Genomic DNA, 16,611 nt, shown 5'->3' on the forward strand with positions numbered 1-16,611 from the left:
AGGTTGTAAGTTTGAGTGAAATTGACGCTTTATTACACAAAGATAAAATGCCTCTAGTTTCACTACAAAATCCTCAGTCCTCTTTCCACACGCCTTCTGGATCTCAGACCCGTTCAACCTGTACTGGCGAACAACGAAGAGGCCCCGGACGTCCCAAAACTGTAAAGAAAATTGACAAACGATCTGTCAAGCGGTTGGAAACATATTTTAACAAGGAGATTGAATCAACGAGAAAATCTTCACGCCTTCTACAACTCGCTACCAACAACTCTGCCGAAAATTCCAATTCTGCAAGTGCCGTCACCGAGAATATTAGCGAACCAAAATAGCAACTAAACTCAGGAAAAATATGTTTTTGGAATTCGCATGGATTCGCTAATTTACCTGACCTGGAGCAAATTGTGGATGAAGCAGACATAGTGTGTGTATGTTAAACGTGGATAGCCTCAGATATAATAACACTGCCTGGATTCTTACAAGGCACAAAACATATATACACATCCCTGCGAAACGCAGCAACAAATATGGAAGAGCGAGTGGCGGTCTTTTAATTTGTCATAATGATAAGTATTATAATGTAAAAATTATTTATTCAACTGAAAATTTTGTGTTTTTGAAAGTTGTCTCAAAGAATTTTATTTTTGTTCTCTGTTTTGTATACTTGTCTCCGCTGCTTTCTATTGACACTTTTTTATTTTGTTTTAATGATTCGTTAAATATAATTACTGAAACGTTTATTTGCCCAAATTAGAGTACTTAATCGACACACTACTTATATATTTGTTAAGAATTCCAAATTTAAAACTGAAGAATACATAAATTTTTGCGAACTTTGTAATTTAGAGCTGGATAGTTTCCACCACACGATAATTGTATGTCCTATTTATAATTGGATTCGAACTAAATATTTTACAGTACCAGTTGACGTCGAACCTAATGACTTCTGGCTTAGTATTATGTCATCTAAAAATGTAATCGACATAAAGAATTTTATATATATGATTATTGAAATATTGAAACTGCGAGAATATCTTCTGTGTCGACCTCTATGGCAATAAATTGATGAATGTATACTGAATACGGAGCTCCTCCTTGTATTGGACTTTAAGTCATGTAACAAGGGTACTCATTTGTTTTATATTTTGATAAAATAAATGTATCTATCTATCTATCTAGTGGTTAGAAAATGTAAAAAATTATTAATATTTATAAAAATATGAATTATTTTATTTAAAATCATTGTGTAATAAGACAAAAATTATGAAGTGACATTTTAAAAAATTGTCATTGTACATTATACGAAATGTTATTTTTACGTATTCTCTTACTAAATCTTTCATTTCGTCCGCTATCCTGGATTCGCCATTTTGTATTGTTAAAAAGTGACTTTGGATTTATAATCAGTGGAATTTTACTGAAAATCAGTTGAAAAGTACTAAAATATCATTCATTCTTCACTGATTGTTATTTTATTGTGATTTATTTATTATTCTAAATTTCTGTCAAACAAATAATTTTACTAAAAGTCAATTGAAAATTACACTTACAGAAATATAAGTCATTTTTCACTGATTATCTATTTAAAAAATTATTGTTAATTTCTGTCAAACAAATAAATAAGTAAATACACAAGTAAATAAATAAGTTCCCTTACAACACAGACAGCGCAGCATTAGCAAGTGAGGTATTTACGTATATTTAAAAAAATTTCAACAGACACTACGTGCATCAACGAACCTTAAAAAATTCAACAATTTATATTATCAATCGTTTATTAAATCTATATATGTGATTTGTGTATATGTAGGAGTTTATATCTGCATATGAGTCAGTATACATGTGTATGTAATTTATGTACATGTGTGAGTATACATGTACATGTGATTAGTGTATATGTGTGAGTATATATGTGTGGGTGTTTTGCGCGCATGCCTGATATTCATAGAACACTACGGCGCATGCGTGAGATTAATAGAAAACTACTGCGCATGCCTGACAGTGATAGAACACTACTGCGCATGCGTAACATTGGTAGAACACTATTGCGCATGCGTAACATTGATAGAACACTACTGCGCATGCGTAACATTAATAGAACACTACTGCGCATGTGTGACATTGACATAATACTACTGCGCATGCCTGATATTCATAGAACACTACTGCGCATGCGTGACAATGATAGAATACTACTTTGCATGTGTGACATTGATAGAATACTACTGTGCATGTGTGACATTGATAAAACACTACAGCGCATGCGTAACATTGATAGAACACTACTGCGCATGCGTGACATTCATGGAATACTACTGCGCATGCGTGACAAGATATTTATGTGTATGTGTAACATTCATGGGTATGTGTTTTTTGGACATGTGTGAGTGAAGTATTTTCAAAGATAGTTAGACAGAATAGAAAGAGATGTGAGTCGGTCGGTCGGTCGTTCTCTAACTTAATATAATAGAGTGGATTTCGTCGCTTGGGGGCAGCAACATGCCGACTCATCAAAACGGTGAAAAAGATGCCGTTTCAAAAAGAAAAGTGAAAAACATCCCATTCACGAAACCTATGGAAACTATGCCTCGCCGCGAAAGCGCTGAAACATACCTTCTCTAAACGAACGGTGAAGAACATGCCTTTTCAACCGTAAATAAGTTGAAAAGTTGTATGAAAAGGCATGTTCTTCACCGTTCGCTTGGAGATGGTATGTTTCTCAGCGCTCTCGCGGCGAGGCATAGTTTCCACAGGTTTCGTGAAATGGCATGTTTTTCATTTTGAAACGGCATCTTTTTCACCGTTTAGCTGAGTCGGCATGTTGCTGCCCCCAAGCGACGATTTATGACATGTATTAAGATGTTTGAGAAATATTTTTAAAAATAAGAGTAGAGATGATTCTATCACTCAGTCGTATTTTCACTATTTATTTTTAAAAATACTTTATACACAGAAAATTTTTTATGGAAAAATACTTTTCTATTTAATTTAGCAGTTTTTAAATTTTAATCAGTAAAAAATAACTAACTATATTAACAGCATCTGACTGTTCGAAATTCAATGGTAATTTTTTGAACAACTTTTCTCTTTAAATATTTAATAAATTGAGCTGAAATTTTGCAAGAAAATCTAAAATATTATAAAGAAGGGCAGTGATGTGCAAAAGTTTTAATAATTTAAAAATAAATTATAATAAAACACTGAAATCGGTAAAGACGAGAAATTGATTAGAAGTGACCGTGACAAAAAAAAATTACCATTGAGAACCTAACAATTACATGCTGTTAATCAATTAATTGCATTGTAATTACATTACAGTGCATGTAATATATGTATAAACTAGAAAAATTACCAACAATTTGGAAAAATTCTTTTAAAGATTTAGAAAAATTCCTAAAAATTTGTAAATATTCCCTCAAACGTTTAGAAAAATCCTCTTCTCAACAGAATTTAGAAAAATTTCAATTCGTATCTAAAAATTACCAAACACTCAGGAAAATTACAATTTTTTTGGAAAAAAAATTTTTTTAAACACGTTTTAGGAAAATTCCCATGCAACAGTTTGAAAAAATTCCCGAAATTTTTAACAGTGTATATCAACCGCACGGACGATGAAGAAGTTTTTACCCTTTCTCTTGTAATTTCAAGAAGGAAAGGGAAAAATTTACCCTTCCACATGTTGAAGGTCCAATCGCTGACATGGAACTTCTTCATCATCCGTGCAGTTGATATACTCAAACAGTTTATTTTTCGCGACGCGTCAAAAATGCTCTTTTACAGGTCATTTTAATTAGTTATTTTACTAATATTGCTTTTTATTGCTCATAGTCAAAAACAATTTTATTCGAAACTTTGATACTCTACCCAGTGAGAAATTTCTTACCGGTCCAATATCGGTCCAATATTGGGAGCCAAGAGACCAATCATCGGTCCAATAAAGGCTCCCAATATTGGACCAATATGGGCTGATGCTTGGGATGTAACGGGTTTGCCAAGCATCGGTTGTTAATATTGGTCCAATATTGGCCGAATATTGTCAACCAAGGGAAAAATTTTTTTTTAATTAAATAATAATAATAAAAAATTAATGTTTATAATTTTTGTTTAATATATTTATTTGTTTAATTATTTATTTTTAATAATTCATGTAAATAATAAATAATTTATTATTTATAAATTATAATTATTTAAAAATGCAGCAACTATTAGGAAATAATCGAAATAGCATTCTGCAAAAAAATTCTATCATTGAAAAATCAATGATAGGCAAGAGATATCCGCGTCATTAAATAGATTCGCAGATATACTCTGGTCTCGCGACGAATCTCTGGATACTTATATACACTGGAGTCGCCGTGTCAGTTGCGAGAACGGTTACAGCGTCCCTCTTTCGGCAGAGATAAGAATTGTCACGTAAACTGCGGGTATAATAAGGCCGTCGGTAAAGCGATTTAGCAGTTTACGTGACAATTCTTATCTCTGCCGCAAGAGGGACGCTGTAACCGTTCTCGCAACTGACACGGCGACTCCAGTGTATATAAGTATCGAGAGATTCGTCGCGAGACCAGAGTATATCTGCGAATCTGTTTAATGACGCGGATATCTCTTGCCTATCATCTGCGAATCTATTTAATGACGCAGATATCTCTCGCCTATCATTGATTTTTCAATGATAGAATTTTTATGCAGAATGCTATTTCCTAATAGCTGCTGCATTTTTAAATAATTATAATTTATAAATAATAAATTATTTATTATTTACATGAATTATTAAAAATAAATAATTAAACAAATAAATATATTAAACAAAAATTATAAACATTAATTTTTTATTATTATTATTTAATTAAAAAAATTTATTTAAAAAAATTTTTTCTCTTGGTTGCCAATATTCGGCCAATATTGGACCAATATTAACAACCGATGCTTGGCGAACCTGTTACATCCCAAGCATCAGCCCATATTGGTCCAATATTTGGAGTCAATCGGCGCCCAGCACGGCAGCCAATATTGGACCGATATTGGACTGATTAAAGTCTATTGGCAATTTCTCACTGGGTAATTTTCTATTTTCGTGAAGAAAGTGTAAAAATGTTATTTTTTGTGCTGGTTTAGTAATCTTTTAGTTTGTTTACATTTCAGAACTTGGACATAGCCTTAAGTAGAAAATAAATGAATTTCACATAATATTCAATGGATTATTTTTGTCCCTGGCGTTTTTACCCCCAAAACCAGTTTTTCTAAAAGCTATAATAAATTTTAAATTAAGTTTAATTTCCAAAAATTAACATTGTATACGTTTTGAGTATAGTTTTCTTCTTATGTACAAACATTTACTTTTATTACCCGTTCACTTAAACAAATTGTATAATATGTTCGAAAAGTTCATCGAAATATTATACGCAGAGCAACTCAAAAAATAAAATTACAATAAAAACTATATTACTATAGGTACAACATCCAAACTAGAATACAAAGTTGCGTATTACCTAATAGTATTTATATTCTAAATGGCTGATAAATCGGTTTAAATAAATCAGTTAAATAATTAAATTAAATTAAATCAGTTTTTAAATACAAGTCAAATGGCTTTTTTGCACCTTGGCTTTTTCACCCCGTTCTACCCTACAATAAATAATTTTAAAAAAGTCATAAGCAAATTATCTTCAACGTTCAGGAATATTAATGTTTGCTTGTACTCACTGATGCAAGGAGCGATGTGGGATCTACTTTGCTGGTAACCTCTAACACACCTATTGCACGTTGTACCAGTTACACCATCTTTACAAGGACATTGGCCAGTGCTTTGATTGCAAGTTTTTCCTGAAGCACCAATTGGGTGACAATCGCAAGCTGCAACACAAAAAGGTCAAATATAAAGCGTTTGAAGCGTCTTACAAACCAATTTAATTTATCAGACAAATCACTCTAACCGTTTAAATGCACTATATGTATAATTACTTACGCAAGACCGGATAAGAAAAATAAATGATGATTTACATTATGCTTCTTATCTTTTAATATTTATCTCCTATGAATAAATAATAGATCTTGATTTTATGTACCAATTCAATGTTATATTCTTATAGTTGCAGAATATTTTCTTTTGTTATTAAAAAATTCAAAGTTCCATTTAAATTGTTGCGAGGAAACTTATTTTATTAAAAAAAAACAAAGTGGACAAGTGCAAGTCGTATACTCGCATACTAAAAAGCATGTTCTACATGCTTAACGGAAGTAAAATTGTTTTCTTAAAAAAACGTTAAATATTTATATAGACATAATGCAAAAGGAGTAAAAGAATTTATATAATTTATTAGTAATAAAAAAGTAAAATTCTTTAAATGTTTAATTTAATTCAACAGCAAGAGTATAATATCTAAAATACGATATCAAATAAAGAACACTTTCTACAGACGTACCAATCATAATTGTCTGACCAAAATAAGGTTTCTCTACTTACTTACTCTTTAATCGGTTTGATTTACTCTCTAATAAACTGTGAACGAAAAAAACAACCAAAAATATAAAATCGCGTATCACGACATATTTCTCTTGCAATTGAAATTCGAAATAATTTTTTGAATTTTTCATACTGTATATTATGTAAATTATTAAACTCGAAATGACACTGATGGCAACTGTGAAAATATTCTTTCTCTGGCAAGAGTCATAAACACCAGTCACATGAATAAAATATTAAATATTTGAACAATTCATTTCCATGCATTTCAACTGAGAACAGAAAATAGTCTCCAATATTTTCTGTTTTCAGTTAATTGAACAAAATGTATAGAATTACTGGAATTACTGTTTTTGAAAATTCTAATCAACTGTGTTATAAAAATTAATAATTGACATAATTCATATAATGTTTTATAATTGTAAGGAATTTTTTCTTTTAATACACAGGAAATAAATTCATTTAATTTTCGCATTTTTAAAAAAATGGAACATAAAAATGTTAGGTGTATGTGTAAAAAAATGGGTCGCTAAACATATGGATCAGAAAAATATTTCCGATGAGAAAATTATGAAAGGTTACAGTTGTTGAAACGTATAGCACGTTTGTAACATTTTCTTGAATACGCGTATGAATATACAATATATATATATATATATATATATATAGAAGTTTGTAAGAGAGAACACGACGAAAGTGATTGTATGTGCGATACGCGCACGAATATTGTATATATAGTGTATAAAACCAAGTTTTCACTGAAACGGTTCTCCTGCATTCCGACCGTGAATTCTCGCAATATGTACATATCTCTTTCTCTTTTTTCCTTTTTCGTTTATACTCAATTCCAGAAAGGATTTTTATTCTCTCCTTCCTTCTTTCATTGACGAGCATTTAAAATTAATGTACTTTGTGCGAAAAACGTTGAAAGTAATACTAAACGTTGTATGCACTTATCGTCAAGTAGTCAATCTTATCTCTTTACCTACTTTTTGCACGCGCAGTATTAGTATTTCTGTACACTCAATTCTCCTTAGAGAGGAACAGAAAAGCAAATATATAAAGAAACTACACAATGAAAATGTAAATACACTTTATATCGTGAAAGTTACTTTTAGTTCAACATTCTTTTTTATTTGTTTATTGTAGCAGATAAAATTTAAGCTATTTTTGTGGCAAAGATACTCAGAAGTTTTGCGAACAAAAAAAATTATTTTCTTTAAATAATTAGTAGTGATTTTGTGTACTAATTTTTTTCTTATACTAATAATTTTAAATCATAGCGCATGTCTCTTTTCACTCAAGTGAATTGCGTTTTTAGTTATTCTAGTTTTGATTAGAATACATACAATGTTAGCATCCTCTTTAAGTCAATTTCTTTAAATACATACCCTTGCGGATGGGTGAACTACGAAATTACGACGAATTCGTCGTCACTTTGTCGTCACTTCGTATTTCGTTATAATATTTCACAAATTCGATGAAAACAGTTAAAAAAAACTATTAAAATGAATAAATGAATATCTTAGGATGAAATTTATCTATTTTTTAGAATAAATTAAAGTTAAATTATTGTGAAATTAATGTTTAAAGTAGAAAATGTCAGTTTTAGTGTAGGATGTATGTGTGTGTAAGATCGATATTAGAATAAACTGTTGATATGTCGCCGCGCGTTTTGCGCGACAGATGGCGGAAGTGACATTTGTCCATGGCTTTAAATTACATGGTTTATTACAGAAAAATAAAAAAAGGAAACATAATAAAAAAGATTATTAAGATTGAAAATTTTTATACAATAATAGGAATAAAAATTGCAGAATATGTTTTAGGAAGTTAATTTTATTTATTTTAAGGTTTTATTTAAAAAAATAAAGTGTTAGACTTTAAATAGTGGAAAAAAGTTCATCAAAAAAACTAAAAATGTCAGAAAAAGCTCTTATAATTAATAAATTAACTATTCTATAGCCGATTTATCCATTATTTAAGTTGAATTAAATCGTAAATTGTGCAATTATTAATGATAAATATGCGAACTGTGAGATGACCTGTCAATGTATTGGTAACATGCGTGATACTTGTAGCAGACTACGATTGACTACAATCATATTCTGAACGGCGGAACGAAAGGAACTGATTTGGATAAACGCGCCAAGTTTCAAAATGATGTGTAAATATAGTAAACATTGAAAAAAATTGCTTTCTTTGATTTAAGAGATATTACTAATAAATCATATCTTTTACTTTTAAAAAACGTTTTTTTGAAACAATGTGATCAAAAATTAGAAACTAAGCAAAACTTTTTCGATTATTAAAATAAATGAATTTATTTAAATAAATATTATTCAAAGCTAAAAATCAGTATTTTACTTAGAAAAATAAATTTGAATAAAAATTTTTTAAACAATTTCATGTAAAAAATAAATAACATGAACAATTAATTTTGATTGAAAATTTTTTATTATTATTATTATTATTATATTTAGTAGAATATAAAAAATAACTCCTCCTACTTTAAGAAAACAATTTTTTTATTCGTTGGTTCACAGTACAAAAAGAGAGTGAATATTTAATTTTTAAAAAGTTAAATTTGGTCTTAACTCATTAAGAAAAAAAGTCTCCAGGCCAATAAAAATAAGCACCTTCTATTTTCAAACTGCAATTTTTTATTTGTTGGTTGAGTTAAAGAAAATGGAGAAAGTAATTAATATTTGAAAAATAACATACACATTTTACCAACCCCCAAAGAAAAAATGGACGACTTAGACAAATAAAAATGGTAAACAAACTCCTCCCATTTTCAAAATCAATTTTTCTATTTGTTGGTTGAGTTAAACAAAATGGAGAAAAAATTAATATTTGAAAAATAAATCATATAATTCCAACCCCCCAAAAAAGTGGATGATTTGAAATAAAATTTAAACTCCTCCTTCTTAAAGAAAAATATTTTTTATTTGTTGGTTCAATAGAACAAAATGGAAAAAATATTAAACTTTAAAGAAGATGAAAGTTAGTCCCAACCCCCAAAAGACAAAATGGATGTTTAAGACCAATTAAATTAAAATTTAAACTCCTCCCCAGTAAAAATAAACTAATTCAAATGAATTGAAACGAATTAACATTTTTGGTAGGCTCCAATTCGTATTTGTCACAAAGCGGGATTCACTCAAGCTCTTTATATATTTAATTGAATTTAATTCAATATGTACCAATTTGTCCAAACGAATTCGCATTCGAAAGAAATGGCCAAGGAATGCATTGATTTCGTGCTAACGAATTGAAAAAAATTAAAGGCTCAAAACTTGTCCAGTGAATTGGTACGGATAGAAGGTTCGGAAGTTCAATACAGTTTCACGAATTTAGGAAAATTGCATCATGGCTCCAATTCGTATTTGTCACAAAGCGGGATTCACGAAAGCTCTTTGTGAATTCTTTTTAATTCATTTCAATTAGTTTTCGTTTACTGGGTCCCTTTTAATTAAAACTATACTTTATTCGTGGGTTCAAAAGAACGAAATGGAAAAAATAATAAACTTTAAAAAATATAAGTCTCAACCTCTCACAAAAAACTGCTATTTGCCAATAAAAAATTATACTCCTCCTATATTTTTATTCATTGGTTCAGTTAAACAAAATGGAGAAAAATTTATTATTTAAGAAATAAAACATATAATTCCAACCCCCAAAAGAAAAAATGAATGTTCTAGACCAAGTAAAATAAAAATTAAACTCCTTCTTAATCAAAGCTTTTTTTTCTATTTGTTGGTTGAGCTAAACAAAATGGAGAAAAAATTAAATATTAAAATTTAAAGCATACTATTCTAACCACCAAAAGAAAAAATGGATGTTCTAGACCAACTAAAATAAAATTAAAACTCCTCCTTCTTAAAGAAACCTTTTTTCTATTTGTTGGTTCAATAGAACAAAATGGAGAAAATATTAAACTTTAAAAAATATAAAATTTAGTCCCAACCCCTAAAAGATAAAATGGATGTTTAAGAACAATTACATTAAAAGTTAAACTCCTCCCTTTTAATAAAAACTATTTTTCATTCGTGGGTTTAAAAGAACGAAATGAAGAAAATATTAAAATTTAAAAAATATAAGCCTTAACCTCTCACGAAAAAAAACTGCTGTTAGCCAATAAAAAAATCAAACTCCTCCTAAATTTGTATTCATTTGTTCAGTTAAAAAAAATGGAGAAAAATTTATTATTTAAGAAATAAAACATATAATTCCAACCCCCAGAAAGAAAAATGGATGATTTATACCAATTAAAATAAAATTTAAACCCCTCCTTCTTAAAGAAAAATATTTTTTATTTGTGGCTTCAGTAGAACAAAATGGAGGAAATATTAATATTTAAAAAATATAAAATTTAGTCCCAACCCCCAAAAGATAAAATGAATGTTTAAGACCAATCCTCTCTTTATTAAAAAGGAGGAGTTTAAATTTTAATTTAATTGGTCTTAAACATCCATTTTATCTTTTGGGGGTTGGGACTAAATTTTATCTTTTTTAAAGTTTAATATTTTCTCCATTTTGTTCTATTGAACCAACAAATAAAAAATATTTTTCGATAAGAAGGAGGAGTTTAAATTTTATTTTAAATCATCCACTTTTTTGGGGGTTGGAATTATATGATTTATTTTTTAAATATTAATTTTTTCTCCATTTCGTTTAACTGAACCAATGAATAAAAATATAGGAGGAGTATAATTTTTTATTGGCGAATAGCAGTTTTTGTGTGAGGGGTTGAGACTTATATTTTTTAAAGTTTATTATTTTTTCCATTTCGTTCTTTTGAACCCACGAATGAAGTATAGTTTTAATTAAAAGGGAGGAGTTTAAATTTTAATTTAATTGGTCTTAAACATCCATTTTGTCTTTTGGGGGTTGGGACTAAATTTCATCTTCTTTAAAGTTTAATATTTTCTCCATTTTGTTCTATTGAACCAACAAATAAAAAATATTTTTCTTTAAGAAGGAGGAGTTTAAATTTTATTTCAAATCATCCACTTTTTTGGGGGGTTGGAATTATATGATTTATTTTTCAAATATTAATTTTTTCTCCATTTTGTTTAACTCAACCAACAAATAGAAAAATTGATTTTGAAAATGGGAGGAGTTTGTTTACCATTTTTATTTGTCTAAGTCGTCCATTTTTTCTTTGGGGGTTGGTAAAATGTGTATGTTATTTTTCAAATATTAATTACTTTCTCCATTTTCTTTAACTCAACCAACAAATAAAAAATTGCAGTTTGAAAATAGAAGGTGCTTATTTTTATTGGCCTGGAGACTTTTTTTCTTAATGAGTTAAGACCAAATTTAACTTTTTAAAAATTAAATATTCACTCTCTTTTTGTACTGTGAACCAACGAATAAAAAAATTGTTTTCTTAAAGTAGGAGGAGTTATTTTTTATATTCTACTAAATATAATAATAATAATAATAATAAAAAATTTTCAATCAAAATTAATTGTTCATGTTATTTATTTTTTACATGAAATTGTTTAAAAAATTTTTATTCAAATTTATTTTTCTAAGTAAAATACTGATTTTTAGCTTTGAATAATATTTATTTAAATAAATTCATTTATTTTAATAATCGAAAAAGTTTTGCTTAGTTTCTAATTTTTGATCACATTGTTTCAAAAAAACGTTTTTTAAAAGTAAAAGATATGATTTATTAGTAATATCTCTTAAATCAAAGAAAGCAATTTTTTTCAATGTTTACTATATTTACACATCATTTTGAAACTTGGCGCGTTTATCCAAATCAGTTCCTTTCGTTCCGCCGTTCAGAATATGATTGTAGTCAATCGTAGTCTGCTACAAGTATCACGCATGTTACCAATACATTGACAGGTCATCTCACAGTTCGCATATTTATCATTAATAATTGCACAATTTACGATTTAATTCAACTTAAATAATGGATAAATCGGCTATAGAATAGTTAATTTATTAATTATAAGAGCTTTTTCTGACATTTTTAGTTTTTTTGATGAACTTTTTTCCACTATTTAAAGTCTAACACTTTATTTTTTTAAATAAAACCTTAAAATAAATAAAATTAACTTCCTAAAACATATTCTGCAATTTTTATTCCTATTATTGTATAAAAATTTTCAATCTTAATAATCTTTTTTATTATGTTTCCTTTTTTTATTTTTCTGTAATAAACCATGTAATTTAAAGCCATGGACAAATGTCACTTCCGCCATCTGTCGCGCAAAACGCGCGGCGACATATCAACAGTTTATTCTAATATCGATCTTACACACACATACATCCTACACTAAAACTGACATTTTCTACTTTAAACATTAATTTCACAATAATTTAACTTTAATTTATTCTAAAAAATAGATAAATTTCATCCTAAGATATTCATTTATTCATTTTAATAGTTTTTTTTAACTGTTTTCATCGAATTTGTGAAATATTATAACGAAATACGAAGTGACGACAAAGTGACGACGAATTCGTCGTAATTTCGTAGTTCACCCATCCGCAAGGGTAACCTCTGATACATACTATGACAATTAAAAGTAAGATTCTTGAAAATATACTAAGAAAACTAAAGTCGGCGCAAAAAGTCTTTGCCCCTGAGATTTTGGCGACTTTAAAGTGTTATATCTCAAGAAAAAAAAATCGTAAAAGTTTTAGATAAACATTGAAATGATTGTTGTTTATTTGCGCAGAAATTGATATGCAATTTATAATTGAAAAAAAATTTTTCGATGATTTGTAAAATGATATGTGTAAAAATGTTACCCAAAAATAGGACTTTGTGAAATGCATTTACTTTCACTTCTTCCTGCGACATGAATAACAGTCGAAAAAATTCAAAAATTCTATAGAAAATTTGGTAATATCTTCCCTACACATAGAAATTTAATTGACCTAAAAATATTAATATTTATAGAAGTTATAAACATTTTTGTTAAACATTGCTTTTTTAATTTCTAATAAAGGTACAGTTTTGGGCTACATTTTAAAATGTTCAGTTTAAAAAATTAATAAAAACCTGATAATTTGTATTTTGATGCAATGTATATTTTGGTCGTAGTTTTTATATGAATTTTTCAGTTTTTAATGAGGTTCTGAAGCAAAAAAAAGACGTCAAAAAAAGGGTCACATTGACAAGTGCTACTTGCCAACTCGAGGGATTATTACGGTCAACTTCAAGGCCAAGTTCTGTTGGACCTTTAAAGTCAGGGATGTTTCATGAAATAACTGATGGAAGCCTTTCAAACTTATGCTGCAGTAATGTAAAAAAGGATTAATGACAAAGGGGCTCGAACTTTTCTATGATACATTCCTGAGACCCAAAGCACAGCTGTGGGTTACTACTGGGCCATACCGCCGAGTAGCAAGTAGCCGTAAATTTTTTTTGGCATTTTTTTCTCACGCAATATGCAGCGCAGAAAATTGATTTTATTTTTAAATAAAAAATTAACACTTAAGAACTCGTAAGCTAACATTTTTTAGAATTTTGTACTGAATATTTTAAAATTTAGCCCAAAACTGTACCTTTATTAGAAATTAAAAAAGCAATGTTTAACAAAAATGTTTATAACTTCTATAAATATTAATATTTTTAGGTCAATTAAATTTCTATGTGTAGGGAAGATATTACCAAATTTTCTATAGAATTTTTGAATTTTTTCGACTGTTATTCATGTCGCAGGAAGAAGTGAAAGCAAATGCATTTCACAAAGTCCTATTTTTGGGTAACATTTTTACACATATCATTCTACAAATCATCGAAAAATTTTTTTTCAATTATAAATTGCATATCAATTTCTGCGCAAATAAACAACAATCATTTCAATGTTTATCTAAAACTTTTACGATTTTTTTTTCTTGAGATATAACACTTTAAAGTCGACAAAATCTCAGGGGCAAAGACTTTTTGCGCCGACATTATATCTATTTGAACCAAACATACACTACCGGTTAAAATTGAGAGACCACCCATTTTCAGGCGAATGAAAAACGTTTTAAAACATAAGATTTATTGAAACTAAAATTTGTTTCTGTTCATTTTTTGATAGATGATAAAATTTTGAGAAGAACAAGATATTTCAGAAGTCGTTCAGACAATAATTTATTTAGATATTTTTAAAAAATCGTCATTTTCAATGTATTACAAAAATTTGAATAATTTCTAAAATAATGAACGCTTTTTAATGATCTTAGGCTTATTTTAAAGGTCATTTGTTACACTATAAGAATTACTTATAGGCATTAACGTGTAATTTTTTTTAGAAAATGCAGGCCGTCAAACTTGGACCAAAAAAATTCAAAAAATTTGGAAGCATTTTCTAAGCATTTTCTAAGAAAAAAATTACACGTTAATGCCTATAAGTAATTCCTATAGTGTAATAAATGACCTTTAGAATAAGCCTAACATCATTAAAAAGCGTTCATTATTTTAGAAGTTATTCAAATTTTTGTAAAACATTGAAAATGACGATTTTTTAAAAATATCTAAATAAAATATTGGCCAAATGACTTCTAAAAGATCTTGTTCTTTTCAAAATTTCAACATCTTTCAAAAAATAAAAAGAAAAAAATTTTAGTTTCCATACATTTTATGTTTTAAAATGTTTTTCAATCATCTGAAAATGGGTGGTCTCTCAATTTTGACCGGTAGTGTATTTAAGTCTAAAGAAGTGTTAAAAAAACCAAATAAAATCAAAGGGAAAAAGTGAGACGAAGCGAAATGATATAAAAAATACTAAACATTTATTGAAGTAGGACATTTAAATTTTTACACAATTTTCACTAAACTTTGCAAGTAAATACTTCGAAGTTTGCAAGCAAATCTTTAATAAATTTTTAGGAAAGTTTCGGTGCTGTGTTGGTTAAAAAATAGGTATATAATTTTAATAAAATTCTGATTTAATTGATACCGCAAACAATGCTAATAGTGCGGCTTTATGCTTTTGAATTTTGAAGTTGTTTTCATTTGATTATCTTCTGCCCTTTTTGTGATTGTTACTGTTTCTCATGGACGTTTCGCCCTAAAGTTCTCTTTTCTGAATAAGTGGTAAAAATAATGGTTTTGATAGAAGACCACCATTTACCAGGAAACGAACGACATACCGCGAACTTTAAACTAAGCACTCGTACAATATTTTCTTAAGTGAAAATCTCAATCTATATAATGTCTCAAAAATTAAAATGTGAAAGGTATATTCCTTCAGAGATCATCCATAAACTACGAAGCCTACTTTTGGAAATTTATCTAATTTAAAATTTAAAATTTAGAAATCTAATTATTTCTTAATAACAATTCCTAATTTTTACAGTGTATTTTTGTGCAAATAAATAATTATTCAAAATTATAAAAAGATTGTTTCTTTTGATATTTTTCATTTTTATGTAATATTTATTTAAAATTTAAATTTAAAAATCCTTGAAGACGATTTAGAGTGGAACAAACGTCAGACATTAGAAGTTTACCCCATTTTGTCTCTAGGTCATTCTTGTAAGTCGCGTTTTACTGAGAAGATTATATTTAAACTGAAACCACAGAAACGTGGGTTGAACGTCTGCTTTTGTGTATGTGTGTGCATATAACGTTGCTCGCAAAATCTAAGTAGGAGGATAAATTTCGGTAACAGTTGTTAAATTCATGGAAGATTATCGTGTCTCTCGACGGTTGAAAAGAAAAAAATGTCGAAAAAGTTCACGCAATAGAATAAGAAGAAAAGCTTTCTTTTTTTGCAAATATAGCATTCATAAATTCGCGACTTATCCACTCAAAGATGCGGCATCTCTTTAAGAAAGCACAGGTATTTATTTTATTCCCATATAAAGTATTATAGCTTCGAATAAAGGCAAAACAAATTATCACTGTGACTTATACCGATTATCCGAGAGGGTTAAACTGACCTTGTTGGGCTTCCATTTCTCACTCATTTTGCGCGACTCTTTGTCTGGTAAATAATTCTCTCAAAAACATTCCAACTCTTCTTCGCATTTAAAATTTTGATGAAGTGCATTTTTAAGAGGTGCCGCGAGGAGGGTTGAGAATTTTAAGAAGAAAATTTGAGATTTACATTCCCTGTCTGACTGAGATTATCCCTTTTTAATTGAACGTGGTATTATAAACTACGTAATTAGTCGCGTTTATAAAA

At 28.6% G+C, this 16,611-nt stretch overlaps 1 protein-coding gene across 2 annotated transcripts in view; it reads right to left on the minus strand.

Annotated features, from left to right (window-relative positions):
- The window catches only part of LOC122505678 (netrin-1-like), a 746,647-nt gene that overhangs the window by 134,159 nt on the left and 595,877 nt on the right, over positions 1–16,611 (minus strand). For both annotated transcript variants that reach the window (XM_043617458.1, XM_043617459.1), the window contains exon 3: positions 5,701–5,850. In XM_043617458.1, the coding sequence (XP_043473393.1) occupies positions 5,701–5,850 (150 nt within the window). The remainder of the gene's footprint in view (positions 1–5,700; positions 5,851–16,611) is intronic.

Source organism: Leptopilina heterotoma, unplaced genomic scaffold (assembly GCF_015476425.1).
Source record: "Leptopilina heterotoma isolate Lh14 unplaced genomic scaffold, ASM1547642v1 Lhet_362, whole genome shotgun sequence".
In the NCBI taxonomy this organism is placed as follows: domain Eukaryota; kingdom Metazoa; phylum Arthropoda; class Insecta; order Hymenoptera; family Figitidae; genus Leptopilina; species Leptopilina heterotoma.